Source organism: Scophthalmus maximus, chromosome 5, assembly GCF_022379125.1.
Source record: "Scophthalmus maximus strain ysfricsl-2021 chromosome 5, ASM2237912v1, whole genome shotgun sequence".
Taxonomy (NCBI): domain Eukaryota; kingdom Metazoa; phylum Chordata; class Actinopteri; order Pleuronectiformes; family Scophthalmidae; genus Scophthalmus; species Scophthalmus maximus.
The window spans coordinates 1,185,594-1,212,907 of record NC_061519.1 but is presented as its reverse complement, the minus strand read 5'-3'; the positions used below and the strand labels follow the sequence as shown (position 1 = coordinate 1,212,907).

Sequence of the window (27,314 nt, the reverse complement as noted above, 5' to 3'; positions counted from 1 at the left end):
AGCGGATTGTAAAACTATTTTCAAGTGTTTTATTTCTGCTCTGGATGATTCTGCCTCCTCACCCTTTGATCACACATTGCTCTCCACATTACCCACAGCCCTGTCATCTGTAACCCAGCGTTATGTAACTTGAGTACTTAGTGTTCCGTCTAACATCTGGTTTTTCAAGTCGTGCTGACAACACAGACCGGCAGTGGTGGATTAAGCTTAACCACACAGAATACTCGCCAAAAACTTCTCCTGCTGTGGAATTCTGACTTTTCTTCCCTGCTCACTTCATGCTCCCAGCTTTCCCTACCTAGATAGATGTCCTTTGACAGACATAGTAAACCTAACCACAATACTTAAAGGAAATGCTGCATTTGGAATCACTGAAAATTATTGTGCTGCTGTGTACAATCGGCAATGCAACATGTATATACTGTATATAGATGTGTTTAGGATGAAAATAACAAGACTATGAGTGTACAGCCATGTTATTCATGTGAAGCTATGGTTGGAAGAGCATTTTTACTGTTAACACTTTGATGTTTAAAAGGGTCACCTTCACAGTTTGGCATGTCGTTAGCCAACATCTACTAATTTGCACCGAAAGGTTTATCTGAGGTTGATGAGATTGTTAATTAATTTTACAGGTATTTGGTCATAAACTGGACAAAAAAAAGACCTGTCTATGGTGCTAGTTAAAAACAAATCAGGATTAACAAAATGACGGTCAACATTCAGGGTAGGAGCGTTATACAAAGAGAGCAGGTTAGAAGGAATACACTAGAACTGATGGTCAAGTAGAGACCACATCCCATCAGGTAAACAAGTCCAGTGGCAGGTCCTAAACTGGCAGCAGGGTGAATGTATATAGCAGAATGAATGGCTCTATCTATCTGTATATGTGTAACAGGTGCATTATATACAGAATATAGTCGATGAATGTGAGAATGAGGAGTGGAGATGTGGGGCCTCATTTCTAAAAAAGCGCATATGATTCTTGCCAATTGTTACTGGTGGTGAATGGAAACCAGAATGTACAGGTACTGTATAAATAAATGTCCCACTTTGGATCAACATAAACATTCAAACCAGCAGTGTTATTACTCTGCGCGCCGGCATAACCAGCAGGAGTATCTTTTATATGTTGGGCCACATTATTGAACTGAGGGATGGCCGAGATAACCTGGCTTCATCCTGGCATTTCAATCAATCAATCAGACTTTATTTATATAGCACTTTTCATATAAGCAAAATGTAACACAAAGTGCTTCACAAGAAATAATACAATAATACACTAAAATATAAAACGAAAAAACACGCCCCCACGACTCCAGCTATACTCCATACACACACCCATACCGACACACACATTCACTGTCACGCACACAAAAATAAAAACACTCAGTTAAAACAGGAACCAGGGAAACATTGTCTCGCCTATTTGTAATGAGGAAACACTAGAGGCAGAGTTTATGGAGTAAAAGACTAAAATTAATATAAATACAGTCCATTTCAGAAAAATTACTTTAAATCAAAGTTAAAACTGTCTAAAATATAAATAAATCGACAAATAAATAAATAGACCTCAATTAAAAGCTAGACTAATAAGATAGGTCTTGAAATTGTTTTTAAAAATGTCACATAAGGAAAATTTAAAAGCCACTACCAGAAGATCTGAGGGTTCTACAGGGATCATAAGTTTAAAGCAAATCTGATAGTTAAGAAGGGCCAAGACCATTAAGAGCTTTAAAAAGAAGTAGAAGGACTAGAATCGATTCTGAAGTTGGCAGGTAGCCAAAGTAGTAATGTGTAATGTGTGCTCTCTTTCTGATCTTGGTCAACACGCGTGCGGCTGCATTTTAGAGTAGTTGTATTTGACCTATATTCTTTTTAGGGAGACTAGAAAGTAGAGAGCATTGCAAGAATCTATTTTGCAGTAATAAAATGCAGACACTTTAATATGTATAATTGTAACTGAGAAGGCAGGCAGGCACAGAGTGGCGTGGAGGCGAACCCCTGGAGACACGAGGAGCATCAGGCTGGGGTCCGATTCCTGGGCATGAGAGAATAGCTTGGTTACAAATGAGATTACAAAGTTTCTCACTAAGCGTACACAAGAGCATGAGCGCTGATTCACACTACTGCATGGTTAGCTGAATAATTCAGCGACGAGTGACTGGTGTGCCGGTGTCTTGTACTGTGAGGGCATGATAAATGATTGTGCCCAGCAGCGCTGCTGCTCAGGTGCCCGTCTCCACCTGCCAACACAACATAAACAGACACACATACACAAAGCCGGGGAAAGGGGGAGGAGGCAGCGGGAGACAGACAGAAACTCAGGGAGAACCCAAGGTCACAGCCAGGGCCTCTCAACCCCTCCCACAGCGGGTGGTGTGTCGTCCTCAAGCTCGGGTCATCTACCAGAGGCCTGGGAGTTTGAGGGTTCGGCGCAGTATCGTAGCGTTTCCTAGGACTGCGACTTCAGATGTTGTACCTGGAATCTGCAGGAGCTTCTCTCCCAGTTTGTGGTTCACAGCCCCTAGTGCTCCAATCACTACTGGTACCACATCTTTTCTAGGTCCTCTTTCAGCCCTTAGTATTTTCTTCGTGTACGAGTATCTTCTCGTGTTCCTTCTTCCTGATGTTGCTTTCGCTCAGGATTGCCACATATATTACCACCCCCTTCTTCTGTTGTTTGTCAATCAACAAGAGTCATCACCATTTAGTCAGTCCGGATCCGGAAGTCCAACAGGATCTTTGCTCGGTCATTTTCAACCTCCTTAGGAGGTGACCTCCAATCCGTAGGACTTCCAGCCCATATTCAGTGCAGGTGTTCCTGTACACTATGCCTGCCACTTGGGTATGGTGTCCCATGTATGCTGTTCCTTTCTGCATCTTACACCCTGCTATTATGTGGCCTGCCTCTTTTGATCTTGTACTAGGTGCCTGCTCTCCAGCCTTTTCCAGCCACTGGTAGGATTTCTTGATATCAGCCACCTCCTCTATCTGTCTGTGGTACATGCCATGCACTATATTGCCAAAAGTATTCGCTTGGCTTGGCTCTCAGTCTCCACTCTAATTCATCACAAAGGTGTTCTATCGGGTTGAGGTCAGGACTCTGTGCAGGCCAGTCAAGTTCATCCAGACCAAACTCTCTCATCCATGTCTTAATTGACCTTGCTTTGTGCACTGGTGCACAGTCATGTTGGAAACGGAAGGGCCATCCCCAAACTGTTCCCACAAAATTGGGAGCATGGAATTGTCCAAAATCTCTTGGTATGCTGAAGCATTCAGAGTCCTTTTCACTGGAACTAAGGGGCCAAGCCCAGCTCCTGAAAAACAACCCCACAGCATAATCCCCCCTCCACCAAACTTTACACTTGGCACAATGCAGTCAGACAAGTACCGTTCTCCTGGCAACCGCCAAACCCAGACTCGTCCATCAGATTGCCAGATGGAGAAGTGCGATTTGTCACTCCAGAGAACGCGTCTCCACTGCTCTAGAGTCCAGTGGCGGTGTGCTTTACACCACTGCATCCAACGCTTTTCATTGCACTTGGTGATGAATGGCTTGGATGCAGCTGCTCGGCCATGGAAACCCATCCCATGAAGCTCTCTACGCACTGTTCTTGAGCTAATCTGAAGGCCACATGAAGTTTGGAGGTCTGTAGCGATTGACTCGCAGAAAGTTGGCGACCTCTGCGCACTATGCGCCTCAGCATCCGCTGACCCCTCTTCGTCATTTTACGTGGCCTACCACCTCGTGGCTGAGTTGCTGTCGTTCCTAATCACTTCCACTTTGTTATAATACCCCTGACAGTTGGCTGTGGAATATTTAGGAGTGAGGAAATTTCACGACTGGACTTGTTGCACAGGTGGCATCCTATCATAGTACCATGCTGGAATTCACTGAGCTCCTGAGAGCGACCCATTCTTTTACAAATGTTTGTTGAAACAGTCTGCATGCCTAGGTGCTTGATTTTATACACCTTTGGCCATGGAAGTGATTGGAACACCTGATTTAAACTATTTGGATGGGTGAGTGAATACTTTTGGCAATATAGTATGTGTGTGTGTGTGTGTATATATATATATATATATATATATATATATATATATATATATATATATAAATATATATAAGGGCATTCGATGTTGGATTTAGTTTAGAGCTCCTGGTTAGAGCTCAGAGTACAACCCCTGCTCCGTCACAACGAGAAGAGTCAGTTGAGGTGGTTCAGGCATCTGATTAGGACTCCCACTGTGGAGGTACTTCCAACCTGGAAGAGACCCTGAAGCACACAAGGACATTCTGGATCCTGGGACCATGCTGTATAGCATAGTTGGCCTGGGAATGTCTATTGGCAGGAGAATCCTGGGTTGGTGCAAGATCATGTCCATTTTTATTGCATGCTGGAAACGGCCCTTGATTACAGGACATAATGGTACAATGTATATAAAAGCTACAGATTCCACATTAAAACATGATTTAGTTTAGTTTAGATTCATGTGTTTGTTTGTTTCATTTTGTTTTTAATGTGAGGTCTCTCCTCTTCAGCCATGGCATCCACTCCTGACAACAAATCCACTCGTCCGGTCAGCGCTCCTGTTATGTCACTGGTGTCTCCTGGGGAGGCATCCCCTTCACCACTGCTGGCCGCCCTGACTCGCTCTGACCACCATGATGGCTCCACACCTAGAAGTCGCCGCTCTACAGACAGGAAGGCAGAGGTGAAGAAGGAAAGTCAGCCAGCTGAGTATACCAGGAGCCACAGTCCCAGACCGGAGTCCACTGCAGAGATCAAGGTAGTGGACAACACATCAACAAGTGTTTTATGTAGCACGAGGGTTTCACATTATTGTACATAAAGGGGAAGGTATAAGGAACCTACATTCAGAAATCAGGGAAGAGGAAAGCGATAAAGCAATGCTCACATGGAGCCTCCCTGTGGTGTATGATGAAGTGTAGGTATGCAGCATCAAGGTGGTGTACTAGATGAACAAACAAATGTTGTTGTCACTGTAGCCAGTACTGACGAAAATAAATTTGTACCAAAAGATTGAAGATTCAGTATTCGCTCTATATGAAAACAGAAGATTTTATCCCTGTTCATGCCTGGAATTGATCCTGATGTGTTAGCTTTGTCCGTGCTACCAGACAGTGGCCAGGAGAGAGAGGAGGCACTCCCCCTCTGTGACCACCACCAATGGGGAAAGAGAAAAAAAGAGCCAGGTTTGTTTGCTTGATGCATGACCAGACTGAAGCAGATTTGGAATCAGATGAACTAGTTATTAGGCATCATAATATATTATTATTGCTACTGTATTATATATACAATTCATTAGCTCATCCTCACTTTTATTTGAGAATTTACAGTGAACACCTGAACGCACAGTAACTGTGTCTTTCCTCTGTCGGGGGAGCAGCACTCTCCTCAGGACAGAACAAAGGCGGAGGTGGTGCGAGTGAGGAAGGTTAGCACACTCCCGAGCCTCACTATCCTCATCCATGTATCACATATACATCAAGAGACTTTTCATTTGCTTCTCTTTTGCCTAACTGTCCTGTTTGTCATTGCACAGATACCAAGTGCTGCTCTTGATTCTTCTATGATTTTTGGCTGTTTGTCTTTTGGTGAAGGCTTGTTTGTATCTCACCAAGCGCAAAAAACCCTTTCTGTTGGAAAAAGGAGAAATCAATTGAGTGTGTGTTTCTCCTTCCTATTTGCAGCCAAAGGAAGTCACACTAGCACCAGACACAACTTACTTGATATTAATCTGTGATGTTTACAAAATCTGATAAAAAAGATATATATTTGCGGACATATTTTTTTCCCAATAAATAATAAATAGCTTTGATAAGAAACCCTTATAAACAGCTGGCACCTCCACTGATTTGCACCTGTCTTGGTGGATGATTGGGCATGAGTCATGGGAAGGACTCATTAAACTTGCAGATGCAGATTTGGTTAGAGAAGCAGATCCAGGAATTATTTTCACCGCTAACATCAAAGGATCTGTCATCAATTTCTCAGGAAATAATGTTTGGAACTCGATATAAAAAAATTAGACAGTTGAGATCTATGAGTTTGTACAGTTAGGTGCAGGTGATCAGACGACTTCCAGACAGATGTGCTGGACTGTGTGCTGGAGGTATGAGCTCTACTGAGGGCCGTTTGAGTTTGGTTGTATCTTTTCACTCATGTAGTGAGCAGGACGAGTGTCAGGACCACTGATCAAAAAATCATGAGAGAAAGTCAGAGAATATTTTGAGATTGAAGACAAAGTTTTGCAAGAAATAAAGTTTCAAGAATGGAGGCATAATATGATGCAACATAAAGGTTAAAATATCACAATGTTTAATGAAATGAATGTTTTTTGAAGTCTGTCATAGTAAATCTGACTGTTTTGTGATGACCTAAAGTGAAATGAAATCAAACCACTAACATGGTGTATGAGCTCACAGACACAACTAAACCCATGTTTATGTTTCGGTCAGGATAGACTTCAATTTGACAATGGTACAAAATGCATAACAGAAGAGAAAATGATGTGATATAAATAAAAGTATTTCTCCCCTTTATGATTTCATCATACAATTCACTGAATTGACAGCTAATTACAAGAGCAAGGACATGATTGGTTGAATGAAATTTTGATGGAATCTGATTGGATTATTGAAAACACCCACAATCAGATGATAAGGGGGGAGGGAGAGTTGTGAATAATGTGTTATAAGATAGTATTCCTTATTGAACTCACACTGAGCTTCATTACAACTTAGTGGACTATAAAAACATCTCATATATTACTGTAGAAATCTCTTTTATTTTAACAGTGGCTCTAATACTCTATGGTTCTATATACAGTACGGGGAAAAACTACACACTTATTCACACATTATTTGGGGATGGTGAATGAAAATGTGCTGAACTGTTGTCTGCTGCGAATTAGGCCAAACAGTTTTGTGTGTTTATAGGCTTTAGTTTTACCGTGTTGGTCTGTCCACACTCAGTTAGTGAGGGATGCATCTTAGCTAAAGATGGGCAGGTTTCATTTGTCTCAATAAGATCATTTTTTATGAAAGAGTGGGTTTTTCTAATGTGCAAATTCCTAAAGTGACTCTCTGAGCAGACAAGAAGACACACACACACACACAGACACACACACACACACACAACTCTGTGTGTGTGTGTGTGTGTACATCTGAATTCAGAGATCCTCCCCTTGCTGAGCCAGGCATGCAGGGAGCTGCAACCCTTATAGCGCTGTTATTTGTTGTGACTCATGTCATCACCGCTCAGTGGATTCAACTGCAGACCACATGTGAAGATGTTTGAATGGATTATGCTTCTGCTTATTTCCCTTTTCCTAATTTTCCACAGAAAAGAGCAAAGAAACTTGAGGGTGAAACTATTTATATCAGACATAGCAATTTAATGTTGGAGGTTTGTATCTTCAGTCCTCAGATATCTGTTTTGACTGTTTGCCATCACGTTTTTCTTCTTGCATGCACATTGTGGATTTTCTTTCTTTTTCTTTCTTGCCTTGTTTTCAGCTTAACCCTAAAGGCTTGGCATGCACTCTTTTCCTCTCTGATTTTCATGCAAGTAGCTTCACTTCACTTTGACATCGTCTTTTTCACCTTGTATTTTTGATTTATGAAATATATGATTGGGAAAGGTTAAGTTTAGACAGGTCCTTTAGTGCTGATGCAACAAATAATTGAGATAATTATAAAACATTTTGAGCTCACAATACACTTAGTTATATTTCCTTTTCTTGCTCATGAAAAGTCAAAACTATCTGCAGGGGAAACAGTTAATTTGCTTTTCTGGTCTTTCCCAGTCGTGTATGTCTCAGTGATGTCACTCACAGATTCTGAACACTGCTGCTGTTTGTTCTCATCAGTCCTCATGGTTACTGACGACTTCCCGTCTCTTTATATGTGATTAATCCTCTACATGGTCCTAACACCATTATAACACGCGTGCTGTGTTCACTCTCTGTCTGTGGTCACTAGAATCACGGTGCTCCATGACTCTGTGCTCCTGAGTGAATGATTTGAGAAGAGAGGATGACATGTGCTTGCCGCTTTATAAAACCCGTGTTGTTGAATTCCCCTTTTAAAACTGCATTCCATTCAGTCTGCCGCCTATTCAGCCCTTTTATACTAAGTAACTACTTTAAATATGTATTAGTTTATCCTCTACTTAGTGTTTTGTTAAATCCTGAAGAGCAGATCAGTATCAGTTTCGTCCATGAAATGCTGTATCTCAAGGAGCTTGTTGTCCTGCCTCCAGTTTAAAGACTGCAAGCAAAGCATTTAATCCCTGTTAAGCTGTTTGATCACTAAATAAATTACATTATTATTTATGATTTCCATGAGGAAAAAGAGGACATCTTCACACTGAATACTACGAACATTCTATAATTAATTATATAACACATGTTCCATGTGTATAGAAGGAAAATTGTACAAACTGTACAAACATGACAGCTGTGCTTACAGTACAGAGATCCCACACAAACTAACACCTATCATCCAAAAGGAATTGCTGTCTATATAAACTATCATTTAGCCATGTCGCCTCACAACAAGAAGGTTCTGGGTTTGAATCCCGGGTTGAATTTACCAGGGCCTTTCTGTGTGACGTTTGCATGTTCTCCCTGTGTATGCGTGGGTTCTCTCCGGGTTCTCTGGCTTCCTCCCACAGTCCAAACACATGCAGATTGGGGTTAGGTTAATTGGAGACTCTAAATTGACCGTAGGTGTGATTGTGAGATCGAATGTTTGTTTGTCTCTGTATGTTGCCCTGCGATACGCTGGTGACCTGTTCAGGGTGTACCGCGCCTCTCGGCCAATGTCAGCTGGGATTGGCTCCAGCCCCCCCGCGACCCTTAAAGGATAAAGTGGTAGATGATGGATGGATTGATGAACTATAATTTTCCTTCTAAACTGTAGATACCCTTTGTACGCTACACCTGTTCACCTCCCTTCCTTCAGACCTGCTAACCATATGCAGGTTTTTCAGAGAAACACGACACTGCCTGTGTTCCTTGTTGTTTTTCAAGGCATAATCTGTGCATCAGTGAATGGATGAACTGCCTCTTATTAGTTACCAGTAATCGAGATTGGTCCTCAACATCTCTGCTGCTTAATTGCTGTTATTTTGACCCACATGAGGGAGATTTTGGAAAGGCTCAAACTCAGTGGCTGAAATATGGATTTCGGATGATGACGGTGTCTGGTTTGTCTGGAAAATATTTTCTTCCATGACCTCAGCATGTCATGGGGAATAGGCATCTTAATCCTTGTTCATGCTTTTGAAATATCACAAGGCCACGCTGCATATTCATTTGTCAACTTATTGTTCTTACAACTTCTTTTTCCAATGTGGGTGATTCATTGTTTTTGGTTATTGATCTCCTTTCATTATATAGATGTGCTTTGTTCTTTTCACTTCAACTCCTTTCTCAATATTTTCTATCAACCTGCTTTCTCTACTGTGCCCTCTTATTCTCTCTTATTTTAACTCTTATCATTCTTTCCCTTCTATCTACCGATTCTGACTTGTACATTCGTCTTGAAGGACGTGGATAAGACCCAGACTGAGATCATGCGTCACCACACTAGCATCAGTGAGCTGAAAAGGAGTTTCATGGAGTCTGTGCCAGATCCTCAGCCCAGTGAGTGGGACAAGCGTCTCTCCACCAACTCACCTTTCCGCACGGCAAGCATCAATGGCCAGCTCCAACCAGCGGTGAGTCCATTGACCTGAGGAGTAAATATTCTGTTGATTATTCTCAAGTATATATCATTTCATCCACAATGTCAGATCATCCATACAGCGCCTGTCAGTTTAAAACTTCCAACTTATTGAAAGGTGGTTGGAAGGGCTCAAGCTGGCGGATTTTGGTCTGAGACGTACTAAGCTAGGCTGAGCTCATCTCTATCTAATGTTGTTTTTCTCATCTGATTCGAGGTAACACGTCAAAAATATCAGACTGTTCTTTTAAACCAATCTGAGCTGTAGCTTGAGAGAAGCAGCTCAGTAAACCTGAACAAACCCTTTTTATCAGCATGTTCTGTCTGTCAGGTGTGTGTTATCATCTTATTGACCCTGATGATATTATTATGATATTATTATGATTCTGATCATATCATTTGTACAGATCCTCTCTCAGGGTCTTATGTTAGAAAACAAAGACACCTGTTAGTTCCATTTGAGTAAAGCAACAAATCAAGTGAAGACACTTTCATTTATGTGGCCCTACATAAAAATCACACATTTTGAATAGTTCTTTTCTCTATGCCTTTTTTCATGGAAGACATTTTGACATATCACAGGGGGGGGGAACACTGGTGTAAATAACCAAATTCATGTTGGCTGAATTCCATTTAGCTGGTTCAATTTCAGGGTCCTGGTGTCTGTGAGTGAATGAAACAAATTTGTTTAAGGGTAGGCACTGTGTAATATTAAAGGTATGACATTCAGATTTTGTCTCAGGGTCCCTAAATTAGACATAGTAAATTTTCAGTGTTTCAGTTCTGCATATTACCAACCAAGTGTAATACGAAGAAAAACATCTAGAAGTGTACACTGCTTCGCCGTTTGGTGGTGCTGTTGGCTTTCTCCATATCATTATATCATTCCACTGCTGTAGCATGATGTGACTATAACTGCAGAGGGACTGTGGCAGAGGGACTAGACAGGATTTTTTCATACTGTATTTGCCAATGATGCCATGATGGTGTGTGTGTGTGTGTGTGTGTGTGTGTGTGTGTGTGTGTGTGTGTGTGTGTGTGCAGGAGAGGATGTCCACAGTTGTACCTGCACACAGAGTAGTTGATGGTGTGTCTGAGGTAAAGGTGCTCTGATCTTGTGCTCTCTGGTACAACACTGTCCGGCATTTCCTTCATGAGCTCTGTAAAGAATGGCACCTGGAGGCTGTGGCCGTCGCCTCTGTTAACTAGAGGTTTTCCAACTTCAACAGACTGTGCCCAGTTGCAACATTACGGGTTCAGTATGCTTCAAACCAACTAGTTTATATAATGCTGCCTGAACATGCAGCATTTGTTTATACTAAATAGCAACACTTGCACTCTTTTTGGTGAAGAGAGGTTGCCATCATAGAATAAGACAAGATTTGATTAATTGCAGAAAGGGAAACAAGGGTGGACCCTTAAGGACACTCTATTCTCAAAGATATTCATGGTCCTTTACTTGGCTGTTCAACCGACTGAAGTGTTTATATGAAAAATGGAAAAATAGAGTAGGACAGGTTTAAATCTTCCATAATCTGTGCAGTCGCTTTGTGAAGCTGGTTTTAGAAAAGTTACAAAAACTGTCAAAACCGCAGCCCCCTTAACTGAAGTCTAAAAGGTGTAGATGAAAGGAAGAGTTTTTCAGCACTGTTCAAAAACCTGACCCCACTTTGTTTGAAGCATACTGGCACCTTTGTAGGTGCCTTGTGCTGGACCATTCCCTAAACCCTAAACTGGTCCCCCTTACCACTGCCTTTGCTCTGTGAATGGCTACTGCAAGCTTTGTCATCCTGCTTGATGTGCCTATCGAAACGCATGGCCAGGTCAATGCTGATACTGTATTTGAATGACTTGTGCCTGATACAATCAGAAAAAGGCTGAAGAGCAAGAGAACACAGGAAAATAAGGTTAAGAACAATAATCAGTAGCCAGAGGACTGACACCCCCCTTCCCCTCCCCCATCTGTCTCACCCTCCAATTCTCTTCCCTGTATCATCCTACTTGGGTGTCTTTGTATGTTTTCCTGTGTCTCTGTCTTGTATATCTGCCACATCTCTCCTCCTCTCCTTTTCCCCTCACTCTGTAAAGTCTGGGCCCCAGTGAAAACCCCACCAACTCCATCCTTTCCCCCAAAGCCTCCAGCATCATTTCCTGCGCGTTCAGTTAATGACTCTGAAGGTCAGAGAGGATCTCAGTCCTCTGACCTCCTCTCCTTTCCCTCTGGCTCTCGGCTCTCCTTTACTAAAACAACTTGAAGACAAAGTTTCTGTCCCAGTTATTGGGTCCTGCACAATAATGATATCATTGCCTTTTTTATTTTAAACTCAAAATAATTCAGCTATAACAGCACTTTTTCTGCTGAAAGCCTAAAGCACAATTTTGGTTATTCCATATCATTGCTGAATGCTTGGAAATTTGATGACACATAAGATGAAAAAAAATATAAATAGTCTGCATTGCACCAACATACACCACTTGAAGTTCTCAGATTCTCCCTGAGCTGTGAGACTCTCATATATTGCCTTGTGTGCAGTACTACGTCCCATCACCCCAGTGACTGCATTGCAGAACAACCTTAAGCTCACCTTAAGTGTTTCATGGTGAGCTCTTCCAGAGTTCCTGTCATTTGAGATGCCAAAATATCTCGCAGACTGTTGGTGCATTGTAAAGCAATGCAGATGACAAATGTTTTTTAAACTTTTAAACTTTGCACTTCCAACATGGTTTGCACTAGACAGCATTGTAGCTGTCAGAGAATTCCCATCCAGTCAAGCACATATTTATTAAACCTCAGTCACTCCTCCTCTCCTCCTGTTCCATTCTGCCACCGTTGCTCTGTCAAAAGTGTAGCCAGATTCAACCACCTCCCTGTCTTCTTTTTTTTACAGTACAATTGATGCAATCTCAGCTATACATTTGATTTCCTGTCATTTAGGCCATGGTTCAAATAATAAATCAGCTGGTTGTCCTTCTCCTTCTTTTGCTAAACTATTGTTGTTAAATTACAGTTGAAACAAGCTATGGTCATATTATTTCAAATAACAGCAGTCATTCCCTTTACTAAGCACCACTTCCCTTATTTACTGTTGCTACGCCAGTCAAATGTTCCATTCTAGCACTGTGTTTGATTTGTTATAATCATTGTGGCAGATTTGCCACCTTCAGAATTTGAGGTAATTCTTAAAAAAAAAGTGGTTCATTGATTTCACATAGAGGTAAAACAGTGTTCATATCATCCAAGCTGAATAGATAGCTGTGGCTACTATAGCTTTAATCAGCTCCAACTTGCTACCTGATTAACTGCATCTGCAGGAAAACTTTAAATGGGCATTTGATGGCTACATATACAATAGGGCTGTTTTGGGGGGGGGGGGGGGGGGTATACTTAATTAATTCTTGTATTAGAGTACAGAAAAGAAAAACATATATTTTTAAACGAATATAACCCCCCCCCCCCCCCCCCCCCCAATATTTTTCACTTTCACACAAGGTGAAATGTTTCTTGAAAATCTAGAATAGTAGCATCCAGGACAGGATTCCATGCAGTAGGTGTGTCAATCTGAACCTCATCTGTGACTCCATACAAAAAAGTAGTTTGATTAATTCAGTTAGCTTATCCACACATTGTAAGTATGATGTTTTTTATCCCATACACCCATTTAGATGTAAGTAGCTATAGCCACTGCTACACAGCTTTGATCTGCATTGTCTGTACAGCAGTGCTTTGCAGCTGTCTCATACACTCATACAAACAGGATGTTGCTATGTAACAATATTATCTGTTTACTACTAAACCACAGTTCACAGGCAACTGTATAACCACCACAGCTGGCTACTTAACTGACTAGTACAGAAACAGAATATCTCTGCTAAACTGCTCCAGCTAACCTGGACATTCTCGTTGCAAAATAATTTCTCCTAAAAGCATTTCTTATGCTTTTAGGCATAAAAGCATGTGTCACGGTAATCAACATACCAAATCCTCAAGGAACTGTTATATATTGGACTGAAATCCTGAACTTAGCCTAAAATACAGTCCACACAAGTTCAGTCTGTCTCTGTCGAAAGTAAATAGTGAAAGGATTATTGCAGTTTATTATAATTTGGATTTTACAATTATCACCAATAAAACTGTCTTTATATTCAACAAGTTAAATAGACAGATCTCAGAATGGCGAAACATCAGTAAAAAGGCAGTATAATAACTCCTAACTCAAATATAAAAACTTAAACATCATCTGTAAAATTAATATCCAAAATGTGAGAGTTTTAAAGTTTCCGTTACGGTTAGCCGTACTTTATTCCTGCCTAAAACTAACCCTTTTTGTTTTACTTCCAAATTAAAATCATATGATCTAGCTTGGTAACAATGTGTCTAATCTGAATTCATGTATTTCTTGACTTTGTTGTGCAATGTTGCAATTTTCCCAGATATTGGCATTACTGCGGGGAACACAATGTAAGAACACGAAAATATGATCCAAGCTGGTATGCACCAGAATTTTCCAAGATCATGTCCTTCTGAATAGCCCCCTAGGTGTATTTTAAGGCAAAAAGTAAACCAGAATATGTACTATTAATAAAACATTTTAGGCACAGTCATCTGTGACTTCGGCTGTCACAGTTTTAACCATACAAAAGTAAGAGTTTATACAGCGTTTTGCAAAAAAATAAAAATATAAATATATATATATATATGGGTAATTGTAGCTAAGTTACAATATTTACATATGGCTCCCCAAAGGTAACAGATGGAGTAACCGTGTTAACTGTGTACTTAACATTGTACTATCAGACACCACAAACAATGTTATTAAAAGTTGCAGGGGACAGGGAACTGCAGGGACAAATCAATGTCCCCTCCCTGCTAAATACCCTCTATCCCAGAAGCTCCCTTTCTGCTACCTCCCCTGAAGTATCATCTTATTTCATTCCCTCATCAATCTCGTCCCCTTCTTTCTTCTCCTGTCAGTTGACCATATTCCACTTCTCTGTTCATTGTTATCTGTCTCTCTTGGTCTGCCACTGCTGAGCACAGCGAGGGAGGCAGTCTTTGTTCGGACACAAGGTAAGAGCATATAGTTTGTCCCCAGTGCCAAGGGGACCATCGCTGTACAGACAACACTGCGTGCTGGAAGAAGATGAGGAGGACAGTGAGGTTGCTTGGGTTGATGATGATGATGATGATGAGGAGGAGGAAGAAGAACAAGGTCATGGTCCCACTCTAAAGGTGGCTATCGATGTGCCAGATGTGGGGAGGAGCTTGGTTAATCCATGTGAGATAAACCCAGCAAGGCTCAAGCACTCCCGGATGTCTTTCTTTCTGTCAGGACTGCTGGTGATGGCACTGACCATGCTGTGGCTTGCTTTTATTTAAAAGACAAAAACATGTGGAGATTTCTGAATATTCAATCCTGCAAGATACCACCAGACATCTAGAGACTGCTTCATCCAAGTGCTGTTTTGTCCTTCTACCTGGAACAGATTATTTTTACCTTTTCTATACTTGCAATTATTTCTTCTTTTTTCTTTCATGCCCCTCATTTGAGCCAAAAACTCTTTAAAGTGAGCCTATGTAACTTTTGCTAAACAGCAGCCACTGTGCGACAAGTAACAGTTGACCCCTGCTTTGTGCCTTCCCTGCTTATTTACTGTCACCATGCTATGGCTGTCAATCTTCACAAGGAAATACAGAAAACAGCCTTTTCACTTTTAGCCCAAACCATCAACTTTGTGGACTTAAATTACATAGCTCACTGGTAGATTTGATTATGTCCTGCTAGCTAACTCATTAACTATACCTTAAGTGCTTGAAAACTGTCTACTGCTGACTCAGATTTGACCAAGCATATATCCACACGTACATATATGGAAATGTGTCCATTCTAAAATACTCAGGCCAATAGCTACATGTCCCAGGATTTTAGAGGTGGAACTCACGAACCCCTTAATTCGGTTAAGTTCTAAAGATTCGTAGTCACTCATTATTTTGTTCATTCCCTTTTTTTACACTAAGTGGTTGTATCACTGTTGAAATGTACCGAAGTGAGTGTGTTAGTAAGTGAATGCATCACCCTTTTCAGTATATGTACTTTAGTAAGTTCAACTGTAAGTGAATGCATCACTGTTTACAAAACCACAAAGTTCAGCTCTGATTGTGATGCTCCTCTTTTCAGTCTGTTTCTGGTTTAAGCTATCACTTTTAGTTCAGTACATAATTAGACCACACAATAAGTGTGCCTAGGCTCAGCAGGGAATTGTTTTGGACTAAGTTGTAATTTCATAGTGACATGATGACTTAAACTAGGTTTCTGTGGTTTTCATTGTGTTTTAATATGTTTTAAATGAGGCAGGGACATCAGGAATGCCTTTAAAGGCTTGGGGATCTTTGAGTTTAGCAAACATAATATTATCTAGGTTAAAAAGCATTCCTGGGTTACTTGAGTGTTAACATCCATGTCCATTAAGCAGCAGGATAGAGACAGACAGCTCTCACACATTTTACCTATAACTCTATAAAATAATGTATGTTACTGGCCACTAAAATAAACACTAGGTGACAACTGTAAATTAAAAGCGGGTTCGTCAGGCTGTCTGCATTTATTGCTGTTAGCTAACATTCGCCACAAGGGCAATTGGCCATACCCGACCAAATAAGATTGTGGCAGCAAAATTCCTGAGTGAACTTAATTAAGTAAGGGGGCTTTTTACCCCCTTAATTCAATCTCACTTGAAGAATCAGCAAAATAACATTTGAATTCCATAATAAAAACATAATGTTTTCATTCTCAAGGAGGTTACTAATAACTTTAGTTTAACACTCCATTGTAAAAACAGTATGTTCTCCTCAGTAGCCAGCATTTTTGCTGACCATTGAATTGTCTGGTGGCTGTAGCAGAATGATAAATGACAAATACCAAGATCTCACTTAAGTTGTTTATGTTATATAGTCTTTGGACATTCAGTTGTGTGGATGATATATAGTGGGTCAGTTTTAAGCAGACCTGCCAATCTGCATGCATTTTTCGTAGCAGGCAGGCATTTTGACATCAAAGTACGCTGGTACGATTTGTCATTCTAAGTGACCTTGGTTCCCTTGAAAGGCACTATATAAAATGAAGGTATTATTCTAAATTATGCGAAAAGCTGGTGATGCCTGTGAATTTAATCATAACGTCTCTGGTGCAATTGAGCACATGCAGTACTCAAGTGTTACATCAAGAGGCTGCAGCATCTTGCTGCCAAATGGAAAAGGCGAAGAGTTTGACCAGTCACAGCGCTGAGTTCATTCTACCAAGCGGCAATTATTGGCAAATTGTAATAACCATTTCAAGCAGTGTTTCCCGTACATTGACTAGACTGTGGTGTCCTGCCATAGTCTAATATGTAGCGCCATACTGTAGACTTGTAACAAACTTGAAACAAATTTGTTCACTACTAAGTAACATAAAAGAGCTCTAATGTGTGTGTTGCTCCGTTGCTTCAGCAAAGAAGCTGTCTGCCACCTAGCCCCACACTGCTCCCCTCACGTTGCACCACACGACTAACAGAATGAGGGGTGTTGTTTTTAACGTTACTAGTGTAGTGCCCGTTCTCAAAATGCATGTTTACAGCAGACTGTTTTCTTGGCTTGACTCTGGTTGGAGATTTCTTTTTGAAACTGTAAAAGTGACCTGCAGTTATTGAGCCGCTGTGAGTAAAGACTGGATGTGGACCTGATGAAGACCTGCAGGACTCAGTCCTCAGAGCTCTGAAGCCGCGCTGCTGCACAGTCACCTGGTTAATCAAAGTTGGGTGAAGCTTGACTCAGTACACATAACCCTGAAATGTATCAATACTGAACATAACACTTGTCCAAATTCAACACTGCACTTTCTTCGGCCCTTTACAACACACGTGCCAAGTGTGAGGCTGATAACATGAACGGTTCTCAAGATATGAGAGACAGATGGACATACTTTTTTAATTAAGGATATTAATGGTGGTGATCATCATTCATTTCCATTTGTTTATGATTAAATTCTTTGCTACAGCGCACAATTGTTTTCAAGAGCATAAAGTTCTTATAGATCTAGCCTCCTTAATTGTTATCAAAGTTCACCAGATTGATGGATTTAACTTTGAAATGTACAAAATTTTCTTCTGGGTAGCATGACCCTGACCACCTACAGGGGCTGACGTCCACCCACCATAGTCTCTAAATAGTCCCATCATCTCACAGATATGGAAAACACAGTGAACTAAGTGCTAAAGTAAATTAAGCATGCGAATATGGTACTCAAAATATTTTCCCGAGGTTGGCAGGTCTGGTTAAGAATCTGTGCAGCTGAGCATAGTGATGTTATGATTGACATCCATTGACCCTATTTTAATCTTGGACCAAGTATCAGAAGACAAGCGCGAGTTAACAATTGAAGCCCTATTAAATGATTGGAGCAACCAAGCAGACACAACCATATTGTGATGCTAGGATGATAATACAGCAATGTCTGAATGCAATAAAGCTATAGATAAATGCAGAGGCATTATTTTGTAGTCTTCCAAGAGTGGGCATAAGCAACATTTGGTTTACTGACTTTAGTTCTGGAAGTTTCTGAGTTATTTCAATCTATAAAGGTTAAAAATAATCAAAACGTTTTGGGAGTGCAGCACAATGGTGACAAAATTATTGTTATTTTGACACAGTTCAGTGGGTTTTGGAAGTTTTTCATGAGCCTGACAGGAGAATTTTCTACATGTGATCAAATTTAAGATATCAGTAAAATGTAACAATCATCAGAACTGGAGATATTTGTGCCTCATTGGATTATGTGGTCCGACTTCCAATGAAGATAAAGTAAAATGATAACAAGTATAATCATAACATTTAATACATCTAAACATATTATACTTAATGCTCTAAAGTACTGTAGTGAACTCAGGATGTCCTGCAGTGCTCATGTACCTTCAAATGCCTTAAACTGAAGCTGCTGCACTTCTTAAGTTATGGTGTACTTGTTTACATGACATCATTACTGGTTATGACCTTTTAGTTGTATGATTGATGACGGTATTCTTTGTATGTCTAGCTATGATATGCAACTTTGGCAGAGACAAAACATGAGTCATCATGATGAGCTGCACACTGTTGAAAACGTTCTGCCCTGAAAGCAAAGCAGCAATTAAAACAGCAGTTCAGTTCATTTCACTCCTGCAGCTAAAAGTATTAAATGACTATTAGCAGATCACATTACAGGAGCTAAGTTTGGTGATGTGTCATACTGGCCTACATTACTAAAGCTTTTTTTGTTGTACAATAGTTCATCATGGAGATAAATAAATAGAGTACATTCCAGATACTAGCTAGAAAGAGAACAATTTTAAAACTTGACAGCACGAGAATGATTGGTAGGCAGCAACCATGTGATTTAATAGGTCAAAAGGGAATTTGGTGTAACTATGTGAGATAGACAGATAACAGTTGTCAGTTGTTGCCTGGCTGTTCTCATTTCTTTCTTTCCTGTTGAATGACAGCAGTGACTGAAAATGTATTGTCTCCTCTGTTTATATAAACAAGGGACCAAACAAGGAATCCTAAAGGATACAAATAAATTTTATGATCTGAAACTATAAAGTGAATTTTTTTTTTAATGTTGAATGCCATTAAGAAAAATAATAATAATAATAATTCCTATGTAACCACAGTATAGTTAGTTTTTAGTGTTGCATAGTCTACAATATGTTGCATTGATATGCAACAGTGTGTGTGTGTTGTGTGTGTGTGTGTGTTTTCACACAGGGCGTGTGACGCGCTCAGTGAAGTAGTGTTGGAGTAGAAATAGTGGCTGTAGTGCTTGTAGTTAGTGCATAGTGTATGCTGCATGCCGCTTCTGCTTGCTACTTTCTGCTTTCAGCTACCACTGCTGGCTAGCCCACTGTTGCAGGGGGCCAAAAAAGGAAACGAGTGCGTAAACCTCCTCTGCCGGTACATAGCCTCTCCACTGCCAAGAACTCGTACACGCCTCCTTGTGGCCACACGCGGTAACTGGCACCCCGCGGTTCCAGGCTAAGTTGTACGGGATCTTGGAGTAGCAGGGGACCCCAGAGACGTGGCATGCAGGCCCACTAGTAAGTGGACATGCCCTGCTGCCCGTCAACCTCTGCCCCAGCTATGGGAAAATAGCCCCAGCTATGGGCAAATAGTGAAGACCTCAACGGCGGACTAGGCGGAAGATGGCAGCAGTGAGAAGCACCACAACGGCTGAGAAGGCAGATGAAGGCTGCAACAGAGGGCGATCTCCAGTCATTTTGGATTCCATGACACTGGATCCAGATCCCTCTCTGCCACGGACCTTGTGGTGGCTGCAGGCGCATCAGTCTCCCCATGTTAAAAGATGCCACGCGCAGGCGTCCTCCCAAAAGGGAACCTATACCATTCACATCCTGGATAACAAAGTCCTGTGGCGATCGGGGAGAGGTAACGGGGGCAGGATCGTGAAGTCTAGCAGCCCCTAGCCACAACCTGGCACACAGGCGGTGGTTGTGTGATGATTGCTAAGCCCTTGGATGAGGCAGAAAGAGCTTTTCAGTAGCTGCACCCATGACTGGGCAGCCCTATTAAGGATCAGCTCTGCTCACTCCAGAAGGGGAGGGGGTTAGAAAAGGTACCCTAAACATAGCCTGCCTCATTTCCCCCTGTCTGGATTATCGCATCCAGAGGGGTCACCTACCATGCTTCCAGTAACACAAACACAAATTACATTTTGGAACCTGGAATGTGCGAACCCTCATGGACAACCAAGCCAGTGAACGACCTGAAAGACGAACAGCCATCATCTCCAGGGAACTAAAAAGGTTCCGAATTGACATCGCAGCTCTCTCTGAAACCAGTCTGGCTGATGAAGGGCAGCTGAAGGAGGAAAAAGGAGCCTATACTTTCTTTTGGAAAGGAAAGCCTGTTGATGAGCCACGAATCCATGGTGTGGGTTTTGCCATTAAGTACAGGCTCTTCAACAACCTTCATGAAGTTCCTGTGGGCATCAGCGAGCGCCTAATGACCATATGTCTGATGCTTGCAAGCAGTCAGATGGCCACTGTTATTGGTGCTTACGCTCCAACACTTGATGCACAGGAAGCCTTCTATGCTGACCTGGACAAAATTCTATCCAAAGTCCCCAGGGCGGATAAGCTAATCCTTCTTGGAGACTTTAACGCCAGAGTAGGGTGAAACCACAATCTATGGAGAGGCACGCTGGGGAAAGAAGGGGTTGGAAACACCAACTCCAATGGCTTACTGCTGTTAAAAAAGTGCTCCGAATATGACCTGGCCATCACTAACACACTTTTCCGTCAAAAGAACAAGTTCAAGACATCTTGGATGAATCCCCGCTCTAAACACTGGCATCTCATTGACTATGTCATTGTGCGCTCCCAAGACCACCGCGTCGTGCTCGACACGAGAGCAATGATTAGTGCTGATGAATGCTGGACTGACCACCACCTCATTCGCTCCACCATGTCTATCCGCCTGATGCGCAAAAGAAGACAGCAGAATAGACAGACCCGTCCGAGGCTTAACATCAAGCGACTGGGAGAAACCACCTACCAAAAACACCTGCAGGCGGCCCTCAGCGCAGATTTGACAAACCAGTATCTTAAGGACATTGAAAAGCATTGGGACATTCTCTCCGCTACCATCATGAATTCCTGCAAAGCCATCCTTGGTTACAAAAAGCGGAAACATCAAGACAGGTATGATGAGAATGATACCGAAATCCAGCGGCTTATCAACATCAAGCGGAAAACTTTCATCACCTGGCAAAATGACATCAACTGTAAGGATAAAAGAGAAGCCCATTCCAAAGTGAAAGCAATTGTCTAATCACAGGTTAGGATACTGAAGAATCAGTGGTGGACACAAAAGGCTCTGGAGATCCAACAGCTTGCTGACTCTGGAGACACAAGAGGCTTTTTCAAAGCCACGAGAGCGGTATATGGCCCTAGCCACCGCTGCCTAACCCCCCTTCGCTCTAAGGATGAACTCTCCCTGATGAAAGATAAGGAAGCAATAACACACAGGTGGAAGGAGCACTATGAAGAGCTTCTGAACAGGGACACTACTCCTGAGTTTGAGGCCCTGGACCAACTCCCTCAACTGCCCATCATTGAGAGTATGGGAGAACCACCCGTTTTGGAAGAGGTGCAGGACGCTATCAGGACCATGAAAAACAACAAGGCTGCTGGGCCTGACGGCATCCCAGCTGAGGTTCTGAAAGAAGGCGGACCTGTTCTCCTTGAACACATCCACACCCTACTGCTCAAAATATGTGAAAAAGAGGAAATCCCCGCACAGCTGAAGGATGCTTTAGTCATCTCCCTCTTTAAGAAGGGAAACAAGGTGGACTGTGGGAATTACCGCGGCCCTCTGGCTGGTCCTGGCAAAAATTGGCTGCCCAGAAAAATACATCCGAGTGTTGCGGCTGCTGCACAACAAAATTTCGTGCAGCAGCCGACATGTTGTCGTGCTGCGAAAACATGTCGCAGCACGACAACATGTCGGCTTATTGCTCCATCGCTGTTCTCCATCTTCATCGAAGCCATTCTCCATCTCACAGGGAACCAGCTGCCACTGGGAGTGGAAATTATGTACAGGACTGATGGACTTCTGAACATCAACAGATTAAGGGCTAAGGGTCGAACCACCACCGTATCCATCACAGAGCTGCAGTATGCAGACGATAATGCTATTGTAGCCCTGTCAGAAGAGGACCTACAATGCACTTTGACTGCTTTCACGAAAGCGTACAAACAGCTTGGTCTGGCCATCAATATAAAAAAGACTCAAATCCTCCATCAGCCACCATCAAACAGCAGCAGACCCCCAAACATCTCCATTGACAACACCAGGTTGGAAAATGTGGACCACTTTCCATACCTAGGCAGCCTCTTGTCATCTAAAGCCACCATTGATGAAGAGGTACACCATCGTCTTAGCTGTGCCAGCGGGGCATACTCAAGACTGAAAAAAAGGGTCTTTGAGGACTGCGACCTCCAGTCAAAGACCAAAATTCTGGTCTAAAAAGCGGTATTGCTCCCCACTCTCCTGTATGGGTCAGAAGCCTGGACCACATACAGCAGGCATTTGAGAGCACTTGAGGCTTTTGTTCAGAGGTACCTCCGGAGAATTCTCAGGATAACCTGAGAGGATCGACGGACTAACACCAGTGTCCTGGAGGAGGCTGGCATCTCCACCATCACTGCCATCGTTGCCCAACACCAGCTCAGATGGACTGGGCACATGATTCGGATGCCTGACTCTCGCCTTCCCGAGCAAGCCCTCAACTCACAGCTTGTTCTGGGAAAGCGTGCTCCAGGAGGCCAAAAGAGAAGGTACAAGGACAACATTAAAGCAAACCTCAAGAAGTGCCACATTGGCCTTAAGACCTGGGAGGCCACAGCAACAAACAGGGAGAAAACCTGGAGAAAACCTGTTTGAGATGGAGCTTCAATAGTGCTACAGAAGACAAGTGCAGACCTAGAAAGGAGATTGCTGCCACCAAAATGGTTCCACCCAAACCCACAACCACCACTACCCATCCATGCCCATATTGCCCCAAAATATGCGGGTCCAGGATTGGCCTCTTCGCCCACCTGAAGACCCATAAAGACCAAGAAGGAGGACAGACATACTCGAACTCGAGTGTCCGCCGATGATGATGACGGGGTGTGTGTGTGTGTGTTTGTTTGTTTGTTTTTGTGTGTGTAGGGAAGTGTGCGCAGTCATCAAGGGGGTGTTGATTGTCCGCAGCTCAATTACAAAGAGAAAACAAGAAGCAAAGACAGAAATTGAGAGTCACGGGAAAAACAAAGGAAGATTCAGTAGGGGCTCTGCTGGGGGGCTAAGGCGGACGGCCACTCAGGCGGACGGCCTGGAGGCTGGGCAGACATGCATAGCTGCTCAGGTGGACGACCAGGTCCACCTGGTCGGCACAGGGCAGGGACAAGAGTCTGTCTGGCCTTCGACCGGGGTTTAGGGACACTGGTAACTGGGTACTTGTGCAGAACACTGGAACCTGGGGACTGGGGCAGGACACTGGAGACAGGAGTAGGATACTGGAGACTCTGGACTTGGGCAGGACACTGGGGACATGGGCAGGACATTGGTTCTGTTACGGTTTGGTAGAGCAGGACCCAAAATGCAGGTTAAGGGAAAAAGGTATTTCATAAAAGGAAACTAATGCAGACCTCCAGTCTTTCAAGGGGAAAAATAAACAAAATCCCAAACTTAGAAGATCCAAAACTTCAACTGATTGAAAGATGACAAAGTGTTGATAGATTCTTTGGCATTAGCCGGGCATACCCTGGCATTTAAGGACATTTTTGCCCCGATTTCGGAGTGGTATGACTCTTTTTAAAGTCGGACGATTTTAAGCTTTGTCGTGCATCATTTGCCGTGCAGTTTACAGGGGGAGCGAGCAGCGATTAATTGCTCCCGACCGTCCGTCAGATGTTCCGATAAATTTCTGACATGTCATTTCTGACATGTCACTAATTTCATGAAATGCACCTGTACAGCATGGTCATAGTCATAATCCTGTTCCTTACTCTTTGATGTTTAATATTTCCAGATTTGTATAATAATTCAACTTTTTATCATGGCAAAGTTCTAGAATGGCTGCTTGTATTCAACATTTAATATTTGAGAACTTTAATGACAAAGAAATGCAAAGTAAGCATTGGCTAGGTTTGGCAAGCTGCAATTCTTGTACAGTAAAGAACCTATGCTACAGGATATTGCTATTCCATTTCCGCTGTTAGTAGCTATACTCACCAAGCACTTTAATGGAAACACCATACTAACACTGGAGAGTTCATTCCTTTGCTTTTTCATTCATGCTGTCAATCTCCTGTTCTACCACATCCCAAAGGTGTTTCTACATTAAGCCAGTTTGAGATCAATTTTCTTTGTGACACGGAGCATTATCCTGCTAGAAGTAGCCATTAAAAGGTGGTTAACTGTGATCATAAAGGGATGAACATTGTCAGCAAAGAGTGACAAGGAAACTTTACCCACATCATTACACCAACACTAGCAGGACACAAGGCAGGTTGGCTCCATGGATTCATGCTGTTGACTCCAGCTAGTCTAGTTGTTTGTCAGTGTGAAAAGTTGCATATTAAGCTTTACATCTGGTTTCACCTCTCATCCAAGTATCTGGTTCTTTGATATGTGGTCTGTGCATGTGTCCACACACTGCCATGAACAGTGGAGGGAGGAAGATTGAAACCTTTGCTCTGCCTGATTGTATACAGTGTGATAGAGAACATTGGGTAATGCTTCAGTGTGGTTCATCTGTTAATGCTGGAAGTACAGAATGTTGATGACCTCTGTGAGTTACACTAAGATGCATAGTATCAACTCCGTGTGTCTTGCAATCTTTAATTGTATCTCCCTCTGAGCACAGCTGTGTGATTTAAAAAGTTTTCAGGCTCAGATTCACACAGCTTTTGTCTCATGTCAATGTTTTCAAGTTTTGTGTTTTAAAAGATATTTATTGTACATGTAAGTTTTTATCCTTTAATATTACAATTTGTATCAGTTAGGTAGTTATTTAACTTTTTTGCATCTTTAATCAACAACAGCATAATTTCAAAGTACGTAAATGACTGTTGTATCCACAGTGTAGATGATGCTCAGAGCTTTTAAAATGGAAGTGTTAAATTAAAAAAAACATTTGATTGTGTAATGTTTAGTCTTTGAAATTATGGTGGGACTGTTGTGTGTTTACTACTATTTAACATTGCTAATTAAATCTATAAGTCACAAAAGACTGTGTAGGCTCAGCAAATGTACTCAGCCCTTTGGTGGATGTTGGCACATCTGTATGACCTGCTAATGATTCAGTGTCTATACTGTATGTAAGCCTGTATTTTTCAGTGACACTATAAGAAATTACTACAATTTCCTCCTTAATTAGCCAATGAATATATCCTCTTTCTTGGTATATCGTGACTTTTATAGTATTAATTCAAAGCTACAGTAAGGTATGTTAAAAACAATAGATACAACTGATATATGATCATTTAAATATGAACATATACACCTGGATCTGTTGGTAAGAATGACATTTTATTTATTAAGTTTGTGTCTACCATGCATATCTTTGATGATGGTTCTTGTGGAGCCTACAGGTTAAACTCATGACATCACCTTGATGAACCTCTGATCCAGTAGCTACCTAAGACCACAGGTTCCTTTGTCCACCTACTCCCAAGTCATCACATTGTCGAGCATGTAGCAGACTGTAGCTGAAAGGTACAGTGAACTAAAAATGTGAATTTGTAGTTTATTGTTGTTTTGCCATCAGCTCTTAGAAATGCCAACAAATGCTGTAAATTGCTGTTTGTTTTTTTACCTGAATTATTATGCCAGACGCAAGCTTCTTTGTCTGTGTTCCTGACCAGCTCCTGAATTTGATTGGTGATCTCTGAAGCCATAAATGCTGAAAGATTCCATAGAAAAATGCTTCCTCTGCGTCTCTTTTGATGTGCATCTGGCAGTTATCAGTCCAATCAGAGTTGACTGGAGTTCACTTCTCAGCTTCTGTGAAGTGTTGGGACAGTGCAGGACTACTGTAGGTCAAAAATCGACATATTTCACATGCATATTTCCATTGAGCTCATTCCAAGTGACAATGAAAAGTGTACAAGTTTCCACCAGAAGTGGACACAAAACAACCTGCTGCTAAACTGCAGTACTGCAGCTCTTGTTGGAGTTGAAGTTATTGACAATCCATCAGTGTTGAGCACAAAAATGTCATATGTTCCTTGTTAAGTTGAACTTGCTGCTGTACAGTTTTTTTTCCTTTCTGGGTATTGGTGACTCATTCTATTCTAATGTACAGTTTATGACCTTCAGATTTTATTGTTACTGTTACTTGTTATTGTACTGTGTGCCATGTTTGTGTTGTTTTTACATGGTCATCACTGATTGTATTTGTACCTTGATGTAAGAACTGGCAGCCAAACTTGGGGGGTTTAAGTCGTGGTGGCTCTTAAGTGAACTGGGATCAGACACAGCATCCCAAAGCTCAGGCCTGCTAGTGTGCTCACTCTCCAAGCATAATGGGCATTGGCCAAAGCAGTGATCTGATGCTTGCACTCGGAAAGATATTCAGCCCTCTGATGGCATTTTGACTGTGCAAATTTACGCAAATGTATGCCTTGTCACATATATTATTACAGGATAACTCATTCATTCATAAATAGTGAATGATTTTATAGTTAAACTGTCAACAATTTGGTTTGCTTACATGTTACTTCTGCTTACATGCTAATGTTGCCAACATCACTTATTTATTCTTGTTAACTGCATCATTGATTTGTCTTTGTTTGTGATAGAGAGATTTAGCTAACTAAATTCTGTTTATCTCCAAAAGGTATCTTTTACAATACTAAAAAAGTTGTCTGTTTTTATTTAATTATAAATAATTAAATTTTGTGCAACATTTCTTCCTTTATTTTTGGGGATCTCACCTGTTCCTCAGTTAACTCATAATACACGCTTAATTGGCCCAGA

The 27,314-nt window shown here is 41.8% G+C and overlaps 1 protein-coding gene across 13 annotated transcripts in view; it reads left to right on the top strand.

Annotated features, from left to right (window-relative positions):
• epb41a (erythrocyte membrane protein band 4.1a) overlaps positions 1-27,314 on the top strand; it is a 63,288-nt gene that overhangs the window by 24,863 nt on the left and 11,111 nt on the right. For 3 of the 13 annotated variants that reach the window (XM_035634609.2, XM_035634605.2, XM_035634606.2), the window contains exons 12-16: positions 4,547-4,794; positions 5,129-5,221; positions 5,416-5,463; positions 7,374-7,436; positions 9,582-9,752. In XM_035634609.2, the coding sequence (XP_035490502.2) occupies positions 4,547-4,794; positions 5,129-5,221; positions 5,416-5,463; positions 7,374-7,436; positions 9,582-9,752 (623 nt within the window). Of the gene's footprint in view, positions 1-4,546; positions 4,795-5,128; positions 5,222-5,415; positions 5,464-7,373; positions 7,437-9,581; positions 9,753-10,801; positions 13,107-27,314 lie in introns of those variants that run through there. The other 10 variants (XM_035634620.2, XM_035634608.2, XM_035634612.2 and 7 more) reach the window with 10 other exon arrangements.